The 17,414-nt window shown below is 41.7% G+C and overlaps 1 protein-coding gene across 1 annotated transcript in view; it reads right to left on the minus strand.

Annotated features, from left to right (window-relative positions):
* Pde6 (phosphodiesterase 6) overlaps positions 1–17,414 on the minus strand; it is a 49,206-nt gene that overhangs the window by 11,426 nt on the left and 20,366 nt on the right. The window contains exons 3-4 of the mRNA XM_017171383.3: positions 3,731–3,904; positions 2,694–3,525 (exon numbers count right to left, since the gene is read on the minus strand). Of these exons, the coding sequence (XP_017026872.1) occupies positions 2,694–3,341 (648 nt within the window). The 5' untranslated portion in view covers positions 3,342–3,525; positions 3,731–3,904. The remainder of the gene's footprint in view (positions 1–2,693; positions 3,526–3,730; positions 3,905–17,414) is intronic.

Raw genomic sequence — 17,414 nt, forward strand, 5'->3', positions numbered from 1 at the left:
GAGTCAATTAATGCTTTCTATTAAATTAACTGAATATAAACACAATTTTTATTGTTTGCTTTTTTTTTACATTTCTCCCCCTTTCCCTTTATAAGCTCTTCATACTTTATAATGATAATTAAGTGATTAAAACTCCCCTAAGAAAAAAACCCCAAAAAAAGGACAACCCCGTAAAAAGCCAATGTTTGGATTGAACTGAAAGTTAGAAAAACAATTCTGTTTGTGTGCGGGCGCAATGCAAATTCATTAAATAAAATGCAGACAACTAAGGGGAACTCTGGAAATGGAAATGGAAATGGAAATGAACATGAAAATGGAAAACAAAGCCAAGTCAGTCAGAGCGTTAAGTAAATTTGAACTTCAGCCAGTGGCAATGGGTGTTCGTTCCCCTTAAAACAACAATAAAATCCTCAAACGATGTTGAGCACTCGTGCTGTTTTTATGATTGTTTTATTTTGTGCTTTTCTTTTTGGTAAAAAGAAAGTGAAAACATGAAAACGAAATGACTCTTAATGGGAAAAGCGTTCTGCATGCCATGTAAATTTCAGGACTATATTAGGAAGCTATATAAAGACACAAAAAAATATCTTAAGTCTTTTATATATCTTGTTATGAAATGAAACCTAAAACTTGACATCCTGTTATATTTTTTAACAATAAAAATATTAGCTAAAGAACCTAGAATTAAAAGATAATTTTCTTTATCAACACTTTTCCCTAAATTTCTTTCATTTCTCGCTGTGCATCTAATATAAATAAGAGATACATTTACAGGCAATACACAGCTGAGACTAAGGAACTGCACAATGCCCCGAATGGGGACTGCAGTTTGCATTGCGTAACATGCACTTAAATAAATTGACAATATCGACAACGAAAAATGGAAGAGGAAACGGAAACGGAAACGGAGAGGGGACACATGGTGCCTTCTGCCTGCTGCTCACCTGCTGCGAAGGGGAAAAATTGCACTCACTAAGCCAGACAATCGCTGAAGGGTCTCAAAGGCCAGGCAGTTATTCTTTTGTTGCTGTTGTTTATTGTTGTTGTTTTGCCCAGGACACTTGCCCGTTAACTTTGGCCTGGCCTAGTTAGTCCCCCTCTCTTTCCTTTCCCCCAAACAAACGAAAAGCAAACACACGTGCCCTGCCACTGGCTTTTAGTTTTGATTCACAAGTGCAGTGAGCACCAGGTGAGTGCCGATTTCTATGTGAACCTAAAGAGCCCTTCTAGTTTCGAATTTTTCCTGTGTTTTTGCTCAACCAATTGCAGTCGAGGAGCACTCCATACGACGACGGGGGGTGATCAAACATAATTTGGTTTGATTTTTCATTGAAATACCCGTAAAACTCAGTCTCGATGACAGTTGTTGTCCCGGGCAACGGTTGGGTCAAAGGAGTTCAATTCAGTACTCGAGTTCAAGCACCTATCTGATGGCCATTAACACGAGCAATCGAATACACAAGTAAATAAATGAATTGCCAGTAATTGAGTTCACAGACAGTTTTTGTTTTGAGTGGAAAATGTACAGAATATTGGATATATTTGAAAGTTAGAATTTAAAGAATAATATCATTAAGGCATAAGCCATGCCTCTCTCTTTATACATTTCCTAAAATAACCACAAATCAAAGGCTATCGTTTTCCAATTCACATTTATTAAATCCCACACACGAGTCTCCTTCACCTTGTGAAATTTATTAAACGGCAAAAGGTCAGGCTGTGTAGAGTCTATGCCGCCTTTTGTTTTATGTTTCTTCGATATAAAAGTTAATTGAAAAACACTCGTGGCTGTCGATAAATATAAAATAAAAATATGTATGTGTGCGAGGGTAATTTAATTTTTACTGCTTTGAATTAAATATAAGCAGAGACGGGGGCCGTAAAAGCCAGAAAAGTGGAAATGTGTGCCACTTCAAGTCCGCATCCCAATCCTTGTGGCTGTGTGAGTTTTTCCAATTAGCAAACTTCACACGCAGGCCCCGCCGACAAGACAAGCAGACAGAAATTTGTGAAAATATCAATTTAGTTAATTCGCCCGGCGAGAAAGCGAACAAAGTTAAATAAAAGCGGAAATCCAGCAGCAGTAGCGGCAGCAGTGCCAAAAGTACAACAAAACAGGACGAAACAAAGCAGCGCAAATACAAATACTAGCTCAAACAGTGGCAGGAGCTGGGCAAATAAAGCCCTGACTAGTGTCTGTGTCTGTGTGTGTGTGTATGCGAGAGTGGCAAAAAGGATGGCTAAAAGCCGCTACCAACTGCAATTGCCAACTGCCACTTGGCGCTGCATTTGCACTTGCACTTGCACTTACCCGTCGCTTTTGTTTGGCGGCTGTCCTGCGGGTGTAAGGATGTAATAGATGGGAGATGGGTGTAGCTGGAGAATAATATAATGGACCCCCTCTGGTTGGGGCCACAAAAACTAATTTCGGCCAGGACACAAGTGCTAGAACAACTTTGATTAAAGTTCTTTGGCTTTGGGGGCAAGGTAAATTTGGTTATTGCCAGGAAAACGAACTTGATTCAGATTTTGCCACAGGCTTGGCACGTTTTAAGTGTGATTATAGTAATAGTTGAAGCAAAAACCTAGCTCTTTCAATTAACTTTAACTCCAGTAAAAAAACATAAAATAAAGTTGCTCAATTTCTACACATATTTCCCTCAATAAATCTTGTATTATTTCAAGCCACCTACCTGCTGCACCGTGGGCGAGGCGGCCATCCATTGCTGGAACAGATCGGAAGTGACCGAGGGTCGCTTGATCGGCTTCCGGCTCTCTATGAACTCCTGCAGTCGGCTGAGTGCTTCCGGCGGAGCCCTTTCCGTCAGCCATTTCTCGAAGGCTTCCGGTTTCTCCTCAAACAGCTTGGCCACCTCATCGACATCCTGCTGGGATGCCGAGGAGCCAGAGCCAGTTGTCGTCGTCTTGGCCAGCCTCTCGTGCTGACCCAAACTCTGGGTCTGGCTACTGGCCTGCGCCGAGGCGGATGTAGAGGCCACAGGTGTCCCCAGATCTGGAGATCTTAGCCTGACATCTGGCTTGGGACTGACCGCAGGTCGATTGTTATTGCTCTGCCGGTGATGGTCCAGTGTAGTCCTGGAGTTGCTACTGTTGCTGTTACTACTGCTGGTGGGTATGGCTGTGGGTGCTCCGCCTCCTCCTCCTCCGCCGGCTGCTGTTGACGTGGCCGCCTTGTTGGCGCCATTGGTCAGCGGTTTGGATGCGGACGAGGACGACGACGAGGACGTCGCCGACGTTGTGGCGGCTGTGGTGCTTATTTCCACCGGAGCTGCGGCGCCGCCACAATCTGTCATGTTGCTACTGCTCACTGTGCCGTGCATGAAATCATTGCGGGCAGGATTCAGCTCTGCCAGCTTCGTCTCCTCCACCTCGTGGCTCGTTGGCCTCGTTAGCCGGGGCTCAGCCCGCCTGCTGTGTCCGCTGATTAAGTCACGTACGCGCCCACTTATGGGTCCAGGTCACCAGGATTCCAGGGCTTTACCCGACCACAGTGCTGCCAGCAGCCTGTTTTTGGAAAGAGGAAAAGTAAAAATATTGAAGAAATTAAGACAAATGCAAAAGAGGAACTATAAAAATTCTATAAAATTAAGGAGAACACTAAATCAGGATTATTTTTTAATATGTAAAAGAGAAAATATTTTATCATTTAGCAAAAAGAGAAAATCCTGCCTAAAAAAACGGATAAATGGTCACCACTGTCCGGACATACCTGTTGCTCTTCCAGTCCTCAACTTTAATGCCCAGGTAATTGATGGGCCAGACTCATCGCCTTGGCTTCATGCACGTCTGCTCCACTTTTGTTTGTCTTTAAATGCGTCCACTCCGCCGGTTAATCGTTGATTTTTCCCTATGTTTAAGAGAGAGAGGGGGAAGCTGGGAAAGCCTGGAAAGAAAAGCAAAGACGTTGTAAAAGTTACTATTTGATGGCGGCTTAAATGGGAACAAATGGAAAGTTTAGACGCGACTTTGGCCAGGCACTCGGGGCTAATGGCTGGCTGCCATTAAGCGAATCGCTTTCGAAATTCTAGATGAGCTGGGCGTGGCCCCCATCCCGACCTATTAACGGGGGTCCTGCTCCTCCTGCTCGCTCCTCTGGTCCACCTACAATATCTCCTTATCAGTTGCTTAAAAATTAATGAGTTGCCGGCAAGTTTTCCTTGGCTTTCATGAGAGATTTTCATGGGTTTTAGGTTGCAGTTTTAAGATATTTTTAAGATTTTTAAAGAGTTTTAACGGATTTCAATAACCTATTTCATTTAAAGATTTTATTTAATTTTTAGAACCAATTTAAGCTTTTGAAAAATAGAAGATTCCCTAGACATAAATTTCACACTTGGTTGGCAATCCCGAAAATCTAGATTTCCATTCAATTCTTAAGTGTCCTTTTCTCAGCGGCGGCTGCCTTTTCAATTCCTAAATGTGAATGTATCACATGGAATTTATTTGCGGGTAATAAATTCGCTTATCCCCCGCCGACGGTGTGGGAAATCTCTTGAAAATCCCGCCCCGAAAGCGAAATGGAAATATATTTAAATGCTTCAATGGGACACAAATTTATGAGCGTCGGTTAGGAGGGCCAAAGGTAATTTCAGCTGACGTCAAATGCAAAAAACAGGACTCGAAACTCAAAGGGCGGCGGCTTGCATTCACATTTTCACAAGCAAAAAAAAAAAAAAAAATGGAAACTGGAAAAATATTTAAAATGAAAACTGTAGAAAGGTTGAGAGGTGGGGGGGAGGAATGGAAACAACGTAACCATTTGTGCGCATTTGCATTGAAATGGCTCTCGACATTTGCATGGAAAACACTTTCGGCGCTAGCCACGTGCAACGAGCAGCCGGAAAATGCAACTTGCAACTTGCATCGGATATGGTATACTATATAAACCCCAAGCCAATCTCATCTGGGCGTCATAAAGCAGCATCAAAGTGTGCCAACAGTTTTGCCCTTAACATGGGTTCAGTTTATTTTCGGGTCATATCCTTAGATGGCTTTTTGTACAGAAAGAAATTGGTAACAATTGCGGGAAAAATTCTAAATTCTAAACAAAGAAAATAAATGGGAAATGGGAAATGTAAGGCTTTGTTACCTTGATTATAATATAAGCTAGCTTCAGGCAATTATTACTTCAAAAATCAACTGGAATTTTCATTTTCTTTCAGTGCCCAAACTCGGGCACCTTGACCAGCAATGACTTTGCATGCAGCCTGCACTTGTTTGTCCGCTTCTCTCGGCAGCATAAACAATGGTGTTTTTGAATAAAACACTGGACCAAGAGCCAAGACTTGGCCAGGAGCAAACAAAAACAGTATACAGCAGGACTTTATCACGCACTCGTTTGCAATTTCAAATTGGGTAATAAATTTCTGAACTCCACTCTGCCGATGAGATGGTGTGGTGTGTTGTTGCGTTGGCGTGTCCTCTGGCTTGTCCTGGGGTGGCCTGTGAAATTGCTTTGTTCTCGCCGGGGTTCCCCTCCTCTCCTACCACAGCTTAGTTGCTACTGTAAATTTAATGTCAACACTAAAGATTAAGAGTTTAATGCGTACTTCGGTTAACAAATTTTTCTTTGCGCCAGACGACGACCTTTGTTCTTGGCCATAAATCGATAATGAAGTTACCAACTCGGCAAGCAGCTGAAATTATAAGCTTATTTGTGTTTTGAACTGAACAACAATTAAGTTGATAAAGTACATAGAGGGGAGAATGGGTATCGAGTTAATTGTCTTTAATTAACTTTACTTTGTTTTTAATAGGAGAAGAGTCCATGGATCTCTTTACTAATAGTTTAGTTAGGGAAATGTGAAATATCTTAGCTGAATTCCCTTAAATACTTAAACAAATCTGCACATTCCTTTTTTGACAAGCACTTCAAATTAATGTATATATTCAGAAAATTTATTTTTTCCCCTCTAAAACATGCCGTGCCAAATGAAATTTCGCTCGAAACTGCTTGCAAATAGTTCGCTGCAAAATGCAAACAATTAGTCGTAATTAAACCCATGCAAATTCTGCATTTGGCAAAGCGTTTAGTTTGCCGCAAAAGCGGTCTGGCTCTGTCCGTCAACCAAGTCAACATTTGCATAATTTCAAATTGAGCATTGACGCTGCGACAGTACTCCCTCCGTTCCCGGAAGCCACCGACAGATAGTCCGTTCCCTAATTTCGACAGCAGCAATTAGAGCTGCGGACGACGCGTCGGGGGGATTATTATGTTTCGGAGCAGAGCGGTGCATTATCCTGCGGGTCACGCACTCTAGTCCCGGAAATGAGCAGCGGAAATCACCGGCATTAGGACATACAAAATGCCAGAGTCCTGGACCTCATGTGGGCTGCTTATATTTACTGATAAAATAATAAGGGCGTGTGTAGGGTTTTTCTTTGAGAGATTTTTCCAGCAAAAATAAAATGAAATATTAAAGGGGAAATATCTGATATTTAAATTAGAAAGTTTAAAAATATAAAAAAAAGGAGAATACAGTAAATTGCAAAACCTCACTTAGCTCTCAATCCCCATCCCCAGTTCCTGCTCTCAAAACTGTAGCATACTTTGTGGAACCTGAGAATCCCCAGGACCCAGACCCCAAACTAATTAGCGAGTTTCACATAGTCTAAACCCTTGATTATAGCCCCGTTTGTAATGTCCCGTCGACATGCAAAATAGTTGTGGCTGCGTTGGGCAAATTAAACCCACTAGTATTTATTCCAAATTGCAGCGAGCAAATCGACACACAGAGGCAGTCGAGCTCCACTCATATTTCCCTTAATTAAAAAATATGTGCAAGTTTTTTACACTGCCGCTGGTACTCGCCACCCATCAGCGGTAGTTATTTTTAATTAAAGTGCACCGCGAACGTGTGAGACCAGGTTGCAGTTCACAGGACGCAGCAGGATGCAGTATGCGGTGCGGTGTGGCGCGGCGCAAGTCATTAGCCGAAGTCGGGGCATGCAAATGACTGGACGGGACTTGCGGTTGGACACTCGGACAATGGACAGGGAGGCGAAGGACTGCCCTTCGTCCTGCACTCAACTGAAACACCTGGTCTGCGCACCTGCATCGCTCAACGCGGAGGCGGCCATAAATAGACGGTGAAAAGGGGAATGTGCACGGGGAGAAATTTAAAGTACAATACAATACAATACAATTTTCTTTGAAAAATGTGGTTCTCAATCTGAAAGCTTGCTTTCAAAGATTCTGTAAACTTATTTAATCCACAAATTTATACAATAAACATTCAATAAAACATTGTTTAACATTGTAACAATTAAACTTTGTTGCATCAACCTTCAAGTACAATTTCTCAGTGCATTGTTGGCATTGTGGCTGTGCACTTGGCCAGCACGTTTCGAAATTACGGAATTACTGGCACACAAACACAATCACAAACACAAAGGAGACCTCCAACCAAGAGCAACACCCAATCCTTACCTCAACCCCCGCATTGTTGGCATTTTGCTAGCGGAAGTGCCTATTACATGACGTGCGTGCAATGGAAATGGCGGTTTTGCCAAAGGGGATGACGATGATGATGATGATGATGATGATGCTGATGCAACCGGCAGGATGTCCAAGGAGCGAGCTAAATTAACTTTGCGGCTAGTTTGTAGCTTTGCAGCTTACCAGCCACCGAGTGCTGGCTGTGTCAGCACCTTCGCATTCATGTTTTCAATTTGGCAAATTGCAACGTTGCATTTTCGACGCGACTTCATCAGCGGCGCTTAGCGCCAGGCCCGGCACTGTTCAGCCTTAACCCGCCGTAAACCCACTCTCTTGGTTCTGCCTCTACATTCCGGCCATTGGCAGGACAGTCACGTAGCAGCCTAAACACACTCGCAAACATACGCTGACTGCCGCATTGCTGTTGCACTTTATAAGCTTTCAACGGCTGCCGTCGACGGCTTCCCAAAGGACATTTTGCCTTTTTGGCTTAAATGCGGAAAATGCGCCCAAGGCGAAACTGCATTTGAAGGCAGGGGGTGAGCATGGTTGCTAGGGTAATGCAGGAAAATGCTGGAAAAGCCTGGTGTTGACATTCCTCAGACCCCTTCTTTGGGGTAATTCAAATTTTACATTTCCCACATGAATAAGCAGAGAGGAGGCCCGCCTCCAAAAACATTTCCTCAGACAATACTTGTTGCATAATAATTGTAAACATTTCGGGGAAAATTAAAGGGGGTTTGGGTACGATTTCAAGGGGATTTTCTCTGAAGAATTTTTGAAGGAAAAATACTTTTATAAGACTCGACTTTAAGCCTTGGATTTCAGAAGAAATTAAGGAGCTTACAAACATTTTAGTGCTTAGTTATTTTACTCTGAAGAAAGTTAAGATTAAGTTACACAAAATTAATCAACAAATAATTTAAAAAATGTTGTATTATCCTTTAACTTTTCTCTGTAAATGTCTATTTATTTTTTCCTCTAAACATTACCAAACAATACTTGTTTCCTAAGAACTAAACTAATTTCTAGCATAATTTCAAGGTCTTCACAATTTGATTTTCAAGGTAATTTCACAGAAGCAGAAAATGGATATTACACATGCACAACGCCAGAGGAGAAGACGACTTGTAAACCAGCCACAACCAAAGTTGAGCTTTCAAGTGGTTCCTGGCATTAGTCGAAATGTTTACCTGCCTGCCACAAATGAAATGACATGACATGGAGAGGGGAAAGTGCCTCATCCCCCACCTCAACCTCTGACCTGGCTGCCATTTGTTGTGCTCCTGTAGAATTCCTATCTATCGAAATGGAAATGTTTGCCCTGGGCATGCAAATTGGAATATACTGTCCAGTGCCTCCATATTGCCAACGTCCGAATTTTGTTATTCATTGGGGGAGGTAAACTGCAATCGAGAATTAAGGAATCTATTTGCCTTCGGACTGATTGGGAAGCATGTGTCAGTTGCTATACCCAAATATTTGCAGCCACAAAAAGAGAAGGAATAAAGCAATAAGCCATTCAAAAGTTAAAATTCCTTGGAAATCTCTAACATATTTATTTCTTATTTGTTTTCCAATTAAAACCAATATTTATTCAGCCCCCCCAAGAGTTCAGTTTAAATCCTTTTAAGCCTTGGACAAGAATTCCTTGTCCATTTGCCATTTCACCAGCCAAAAACCAAGAAATTCAATTAAAATGCAATTTCTGCAATTTCCTACAAAATGATGAATGGACGCAGTCAAATGCAGACAGATTCCTCGGTCAAACTGAGATGGCAACTGCATAGCTCTGGTAAGCCGCAAAAATGCATCTTGAAAATAATGTGTCATCATCAGCAGAAAGCGAGAAAATTCAAATCACTGAGAAGCTTTTCGACACACCCTCAACTTTCCCCCCAACCGCGACTGCATCATTAATACTTGTCGCATCCAAAAAAAACACACACACACACACAAAAAAATATCAAGAAATCCGGCACTCTTTTCAGCTTTTCTGGTTTTCTGCTACTGAAATCTAGTCATAGCAAAATAATTGAAAAACTTTCCTCGGCCCCGAAACAAAGTCCAAGCGAAGACAAAGTAAGCGATGCTGCTCGCAGGCATCTGCCTTAATTAAAAGATTCAACAGAGGATGCTGGCCAAGTCAAGGAGTCAGGAGCAGAAACAGGACCGCAGGACTGAATTACACAAAGGAAAAATATGAATGTTTAATGGGAGTTTTGACATATGAATGTAATATCCTATAAAATATATTTCCTTAGGTGAAAATTATGCAAAGGCAATTGCAAATAGGAAAAATGGATTGATTTTAAATGTTTACAAATATTTTATATAAATAAAGAAACCCTTTATAATATTTTTAGGATATATAACCACAGGTTTTAGGATTGAAAACATCTTACAACAGTCTGGCTTACACTACATCCTTTACAGATCTTAATTTTAAAGCATATATTTATTATTAAAAATCCATCAAACTGAAAACCCTTTTCTTTCCGTGCCCAACAAAACCCAAAAAAGAAACGAGAACCTTTACTAAGTGAACGCCCAGGGGCTTGTGGCTTTGGGGCTCTCTCTTGTCCAGTGTCCGTCCATTAATGCAACACAATAACCAATTTACCACTTAACTTTCAGCATTCAGCTCCTTTTGCGCTACAATCCTTGCTCCTCGCCGAGTAAGCCGCCCCGACAGGACCTCTTGACTGCCAGCCACGGCTGCCGCTCTTGGTCCTGCTGCTACTCCCACCGGCTCTCAACAAGGCCAACAAGGCGCATAAATGTCAACAATGTTGACTGAAAATAGTTGCCCCGCTGACAGGATAATGCAACGGCGACTCAACCGCTCCTCAGCCCCGGCAAAGTGAATGCGACATTTGGCTCTGGACTGCATTGTGTCCTGGCGACGACCCCACTTTGGCGCCTAGGTTTTCAGAGGCTCGCCGGGAATGACAAAGCCGCCAGAGTTTCCACGGAAATGCCATTGGAGGGCAGTGATTTGTGATTTTCAGAAAATTAGTTTGCCTTTGTAATACCTAAAATATATACTAGACATTCTAAAGTTGCTAGGCCTAAAAGCTAATCAAATACGTAAAAAGTCAAATAGCCAACCAATTCCAGGAAAACGCTAATCCAAAGCCAAGTTTAGGTAGAGTCCAAGTCATAGATCAAAGCTCACCGCATCCTGTTACCAATTTAAGCAATTCAAATATGATTTCCGACGTTTCATGTGAGGAATTGAAGTGAAATTGATTTCATTTCTCTCATGTGTCAACCGCTAACACATACACAGCCTCAGACACCCACACACACACACACACTCACATGCTGAGGTTTTTGAGCTTCAAGTGGCAATTTAATACCACTTTGTCTGACGGCCCCTGGCAGGCGATTCGTGCGGCATGTTTGTTATTCAATTTCGCCATCGAAAACACACGAAATATTCTACGAAACAAGCCGCAATAATAACGTTCCTGCATAATTTGATAACACACCATGAGAGGCCGATGAAGATGGTTTGGTCCCTTTGCTACGATGAGTTCTACAGTGGGTACTGAATATATTGAAACCCGATTGAAATTGCATGTACCCCAATTGCTGCGTTTTGAGGGGACAAAAGCTGCTGTTACTCTGTTTAAAACTTTCTTAAAATACAAATTATGAATGCACTCTTGCTGAACCCTAGTTCACATCCTCAAATTTAACTTAAAATCTAATTTATTTCTTTATATTTCAGATTCCCTGTTGTACCCAGTATCCACTGTTTACTGTGTCACACGACGAGGAAGATGAACTGAGCGATGAAGCACCAGAGAACGCGGCGCATAGGTGGAGGACCAACACTCGGGCTGTCAGGCATTTGTGTTTGCACAGGCTTAAGTGGCATTGGCTTTGGCTTTTGTGTTATGCCTGGAGACTCCTCTGTCACTCGCCCGCTCTCTGTTTCTCCCGCTGCTTCCGTTTCCGCTGCCACCGCTCCGGGATCCACTTCCTGTGGCCCAGCACCTCGATCTCGCTCTCCATCTCTCCCTCTCTCTATTGACAGTGGGCCCTTAATGGCATCACAATATTTAGCCCGGGCTTTGTTTTAAGACAATTTATGCTTGATTGCACTGATTGATTAAGCGCACTTGTTGTTCGCCACGAGAATCGCCATGTCATTGGGATTTTCTTGCCACTTTAATTAGCTAATTTTCGGTGGACGGGACCGAGATGAATTTTAATTTTTTGCGGCTTCGCCTCACCGAATTTCTGTGGCTTGGCGGCAAAACTTTGTAATTAAAACTTTTTGGCCAACAAATATTGAATAATAAATTGTTTTATGGTGCAGTTAAAAGTTTGTTTCACCCACGCCAGCCGAAGGGAGAATGGAAATGCGACTTTAATTCGATTAGTGAGTGAAGAGCGAAGGATATTACGGCAAACTTTCGCTCAACCGAAAAGTTTAGCTTCGGTTTTTGCCCCAAAAAATATATACAGGCAATGTCAATGTCCAAATCAAGAACGGGATGAACAGCCAGCTCAACTGGAAACGAATAAAGAACCGTCTGTCTGGCAGGATTCGTTGGCCTGGGCCCCGAAAGGAAAATATGACAGGACATAAAGCACATTAATTGCTTGCCAGAAACGCTCGATGTCAATTCACAGTGACTCTCTGACTCATTACTATTCAGCCCACACCCGCAGTCCTGATATCGACACTCACCGAGGGCAAGGACATGGCAAGCGCCGGCTGAATCCTTCGCTTGTTAAAGCAAATCACAGCCCGGCCGACGGTTGTCATTTTTCACATGAAACGAATTACTAGTCGGACGATTTTTCCCTCCTCCGATATACCATACTATACTATATGGTACGCGCTCATGTTCATTTATTTTTGCCGGCCGAGCTTTGCTCTTTTATATGTCGAATTTTGTGCAAATAATTCAAGGACCCTAAACCAAAGCCACTCACTGACTCAGCAGAAACAATCGGGCCGAGCAAGGGCTTCCACTGATTTCCATGGATGACAAAATGACAAAATGCTACTGTCATGTAGCTCTAAGCTGCAAATGACATCAGCCGAGGCTTACCAGAAAATCCTTCTTCCTTTTCGGTAACTACATGCGACTCCTTGCTTGGCCCAAAAGTAAAAATAAAAGCAAGAAAGTGTTTCAAGTGAATCACAGGGCTCAGTCGAAGGTGAAATTAAATCTAAACCGAGTCGAGTGCATCCAAGGGCAAGTGTCTGAGTGTGTGTGCGTGAGTGCATCCTAGAGATCTGATTATCCTGCATTTTCACAGCTGACTTGAGCCCTATTCCTGGCCAATGTCTGTGGTCAACGGGCGACGATTTTCGGAGGTATTCAAACGGAATCAAATTAATCTGTGATTCGAAGGTAAATTGCCTGAAATTGTATAGAAATCCAAGCCTTGGGTCAAGCTAAACCAAAATAACTGAGCTGCCTAAGCTTAAGTCATTAAGTTAAAACTAGGATAGGCACATTTTCCGAGTTATAATCAGGTAATGAAGATTATCAGACAGTTAAACACGTGTAAACTGTAATATTTTATATATTTTAAACTGTTTAGTAAATCTTCTCTTAATTTACCCCCAAAATGCAAATATATCCCTTTTCTTGGCCTGTAAATGGGGCAAGGTATTCATATTTAAACAGTTCTATTGCAATCATTCAATCAATGCCGCAGTGACTCAACTCTGGGGCGATGGAAATTGAAATGCCATTAGCGTGTCCGTGCTTGGGAACCGCAACAACTGCGGTTTCATTTCAGGACACGTGAAAAGAACACCAAGCAGGACAAAGCGGGACCGCAGGAATTGTTGTTCGACCGCAGTGCTGAAAACTAATTAAAGTCTTTGCCTCACCATCACACAGACTTGCCTCCCTCCTCCTTTTATTTGAATAATACATTTTTGCGATTTGCGGCATTGCTCATACGCCGTGGGGTGCCTGGTAGTGGCAATCGTCGTTGCCGTCGGCAAATTCCGACTGCGACGCACACTTGCGGCACCCATAAATGTTTAATTTTATGCAGCTGGCTGCCACCTCGGTGGCAACATAATGAAATGCTTGCCACATTGTGTTCTCTTGCTCCGCAAAAAGGTCAGGTCAGAGCAGAAAAGTTTTCAAAAGCCTTTTCCACCTGAGCTACGGCCACTAAATGCTTTCGAAAACTTTCAGCTTTACGCTCTCTCGTGGGGATTTTCGCAGCTTTTAAGTGGCTGCCGTCTGTAGTGTTTCATTAATTAAACACTTTGGGTCTGGGACTGTGCCTCTTAGTTAGTTAGTCTTTGGCAAACAGGGATTAAAGTCGTCCATTATGGCCACATGGCAATATGAGTGTACAATTTGGCACATTGTTTACTTTATTTGATTATAAATATTGTAGAGAAAAAAAAGATTGATTTTCTTCTCAAATATTTAAGAGAATTCTAGGCCATAACCCATGACTATTAGAAACCAGACTAGAGATTTCTTTTCCCTTAAGTTTTCTATACTTATTTTCTCACAGTGCCCTGCAACTGACATTTAGCCTGACATTTTCTCCAGCTGCTCCTTTCTCTGGCTGTTTGCAGATGGCTTCATCGGCTTAGTCAGCTGCACTCTGTTTGCAAACAAAAAAATGGAAAAGCACTGCACTTTAAAAACCAAGTGCTTGATTTCGGGAAGTTACCAGCTCAAAGATTGCCCGAGTTGTGGTGGCAGAGCTTCACTTATCGATTTATCATTTAACAGGGACTTAAAATGGCTATTTTTATGCCAATAATGACTGGGAATTGTCGCTAAAATGTTTATAATGTTCTCGTTGTAAATGTAAATTGCTTTCCCCGAGCTCACACACACTCAATCGAGGGCTTATAAAACATTGAAAAATTGTGTTGTGTTGTGGAGAAAGATACTTACTTACTTACTTACGTATATACGAAATTGTATTACGCGGCAGATAAGCTGCTTGGCATTAACTGCGAGCACTCATTTAATGAAACTTTTTTATTACTTCCTGGCGCTGGCTCTGGCGGTCTTCTGGCCATTTAAATTGCCGCCATTTTCCGATTCGATTGGAATCGAGGAGATTTTTAATGCGATTTCGATTGGCAACTGCAGCGAGAGCTCAATAATTTCGTATTTATGGAATCGCAGCCAAGCTGGCTTGCTCATCACATATGCATTTGGGCTTTTGGGGGATTCGCTGTATGTAGTTGCGGAAATCTTTCATTTACTGAAAGGTTTTCTGGTTTTGCTTCATTTTTCATTGTAAAATGAAAGATATATATATTTCAGATTCATGTGGGAAAGATTACCCTTAAGCCCTTTTGTAAAGCAACGTTTTTATTTGATTCTTTTTTTGTGGAAATATTTGATTAAAAAGGCTTCAACTTATTGCCTTAATTTCATATATGTTTGTTTAATATATTAAATTGTTCATTGTTCTCTTTGTTATTTACTTTAAGTTGGTCTCGTCTGAAATTCCTTTTAACTAAATAGCATTAAATATTTTCACCCATTTCTTATCCCCCATTTGCGCTGCAGGACACTCTATCGAAGAGGGAAAACTGCCATTTTCCATGGCCACTGAATCCAATTCACACTGCGGACCATGTTTAAAAATGCAATTAAATTCGCCTGCACGATGTAACTTGTATTATCAAAAGAAAGAGCAAATATCGAATGTGAAAACGAATCGAGAGTCAAAAAAAAAAACAAAAAGGAAACGTTGTGTCCTGGGGAAAATTCAGATGGAAGATTGCTTTCTGCGAGAGGAAAAATATGGTTGAAAATACGAGAATTGCATTGGCGAACATTTTTTATGATTCTTTTTTTGTCAACCATTCAGTGCGAGTGCAGAATTTATGAGAACTGCAAAAAGTATCCCATGTGTTGGCCTCTGCCAAGGAATCCAAACAGGAGGAGCAGATACAATACGTGCTGGCTTTCGAATAAATATGAGAATACAGTTGTGGGTAAAATAGTAATGATCTTAAAGATACAACAAAATATAAGGTGAAGTAAAGTTATTGTAAGTCTTAAAGTTTGGTTAATAATAGAAGATCTTCTGGGTATATCACTTAATTTGTATACCATTTAATATGTTTGATATGTCTAGATGATGATCTTGATGCTGTTCAAGAATATATATAAATTACAGAGTCGGAAATTTCTTCTTTAATGCATTACTAATGCAACTTTTGACTAAAATCTGAATACCCCTCAAGGGTCTAAATATATTTCTTAGATTTTGTTTAATAAACCAAACAATTTTAATGTATATAATTTAGAAAATATGTTTTTATTCCACGCACCTCCTGTGTATTTTTGTTTTGTACTGAAGGCATCTGGCAGTATGACTTTTCCCTCTAATAGGTAACAGGCATAAATGTTTTACAAAAACTTGTTCGTGCCGCACGTAGCGGGAATAACAAGCGAATTAATTAATTAAACGTTAGTTGCCCTCCCAGGCTCAAGTGTCGCAGCTGCTGCCTGCGAAACACATTAGTGGCACACATGAAGGATGTGTGGATGGTGTGAGTTGTGTAATAGATAGAGGCAGGGCGCACCGAATATAATTGACAGATGTGATTTATGCATGTTAACAGTAATTGGACATTCAACAGCATAGACCATGAACAGCTGATGGCCAGCAGCGAATCAAGCGGGAGAAAGGTGTCCATGGACACGGCACGGACGGCAAGGACGACGATACCCAGTCAAGGTTAATTTAATGGTCCGCCAGGCTCTGGGGTAACCATTTCTGGGAAACCCAACCAAACCAAGCCGAAAGGAAAAACAGCAATCCCCCTCTGGCCAATCTTCAAGGAAAAAGAATTTTTCGCAGTCAGTGCACGTGTCCCGAGGCTGGGTGAGTGTGTGTGTGAGCTGGGAAAAAGCACAAAGTGAAATTTGCATGAATGCCAAATGATTCGCCGTCCATTTGATGTTGACTCCGTGGTCCAGGGATGCCTTTAAAAAAATCTGGTAAAATGAGGGAATTTAAGGGAAAAGCCTAAGAAATACTCCTTAGCCTACTCTCAGATCTTTTAGTTTAAGTTCCACCTGTGGTAAGAGTTAATTCCCTTACGGCTATGTGCAAATTATATTTTAAATATTAAAGCAAATGGGTTAATATCCCTCCCAACCTTTTATAATCAATTTATGTACTTGAGAACAACAATTCTATTAGAAAAATCAATCTAACTACTTGAGGTAATTATGCTCACTTAGGCAATCAAACCTGTTTGCTCTGCTAAATATATTAATTGGCCATATTGTTGGCACTCGGCACACACTGACAAACTAAAACTCAAGCGATGCCAATAAAAGTAAGGAGCCGCAGATTAACCGAATAAGAAAACAAAAAAAGGGCCCAGAAGAAGGGCCCCAGTCGATGCGAATGAATGAGCCAGCTGCAGAGCACATCCCGGGAGTTTTGGCCGACATTAAATTTGATTGAGATTAATAGCGAAATAAATGCTAAAGATTATTATGGCTGCTGCCATTAGCAGGGGAGGAAAGGGAAGCCAAATTTGTGTGTTAATTTTATTCTCTTCTTTGGCGGAATAATGCAGTTTGGCTGAAGTAAAATAATTTACCGACCTGTCGCTGCCAGTGACCAGTTAATTGTGGTCCTAATTAACATAAATCAGCCGGGATGAAGGCAGGTCCTCCTATACAAGGAATGTCGTAGGACGGACTCTGAAAGGTAGCCGGTGGCGTGTTAAATAAACAATTGTGTAATTTCATATTGGGCCAGACCAATTGGCATTCGGAATTTATGTCCGGCCCCAAATGTGCACAAGTCCAAAGTCAGTACGTCACTCTGTTGCCAGTGGCTCAGTGGCTGGCCGCAGGATCCCACAGGACCCAACCGCTCCAAACTACGTGTGTCATGGGCCGCCGTCAGTTAGTTTGTTTGCTCAGTCCAGCTATTTATCATGCAGCCATGGCACGTTTGTCAT

The sequence above is a fragment of the Drosophila kikkawai genome, chromosome 3R, assembly GCF_030179895.1.
Source record: "Drosophila kikkawai strain 14028-0561.14 chromosome 3R, DkikHiC1v2, whole genome shotgun sequence".
In the NCBI taxonomy this organism is placed as follows: domain Eukaryota; kingdom Metazoa; phylum Arthropoda; class Insecta; order Diptera; family Drosophilidae; genus Drosophila; species Drosophila kikkawai.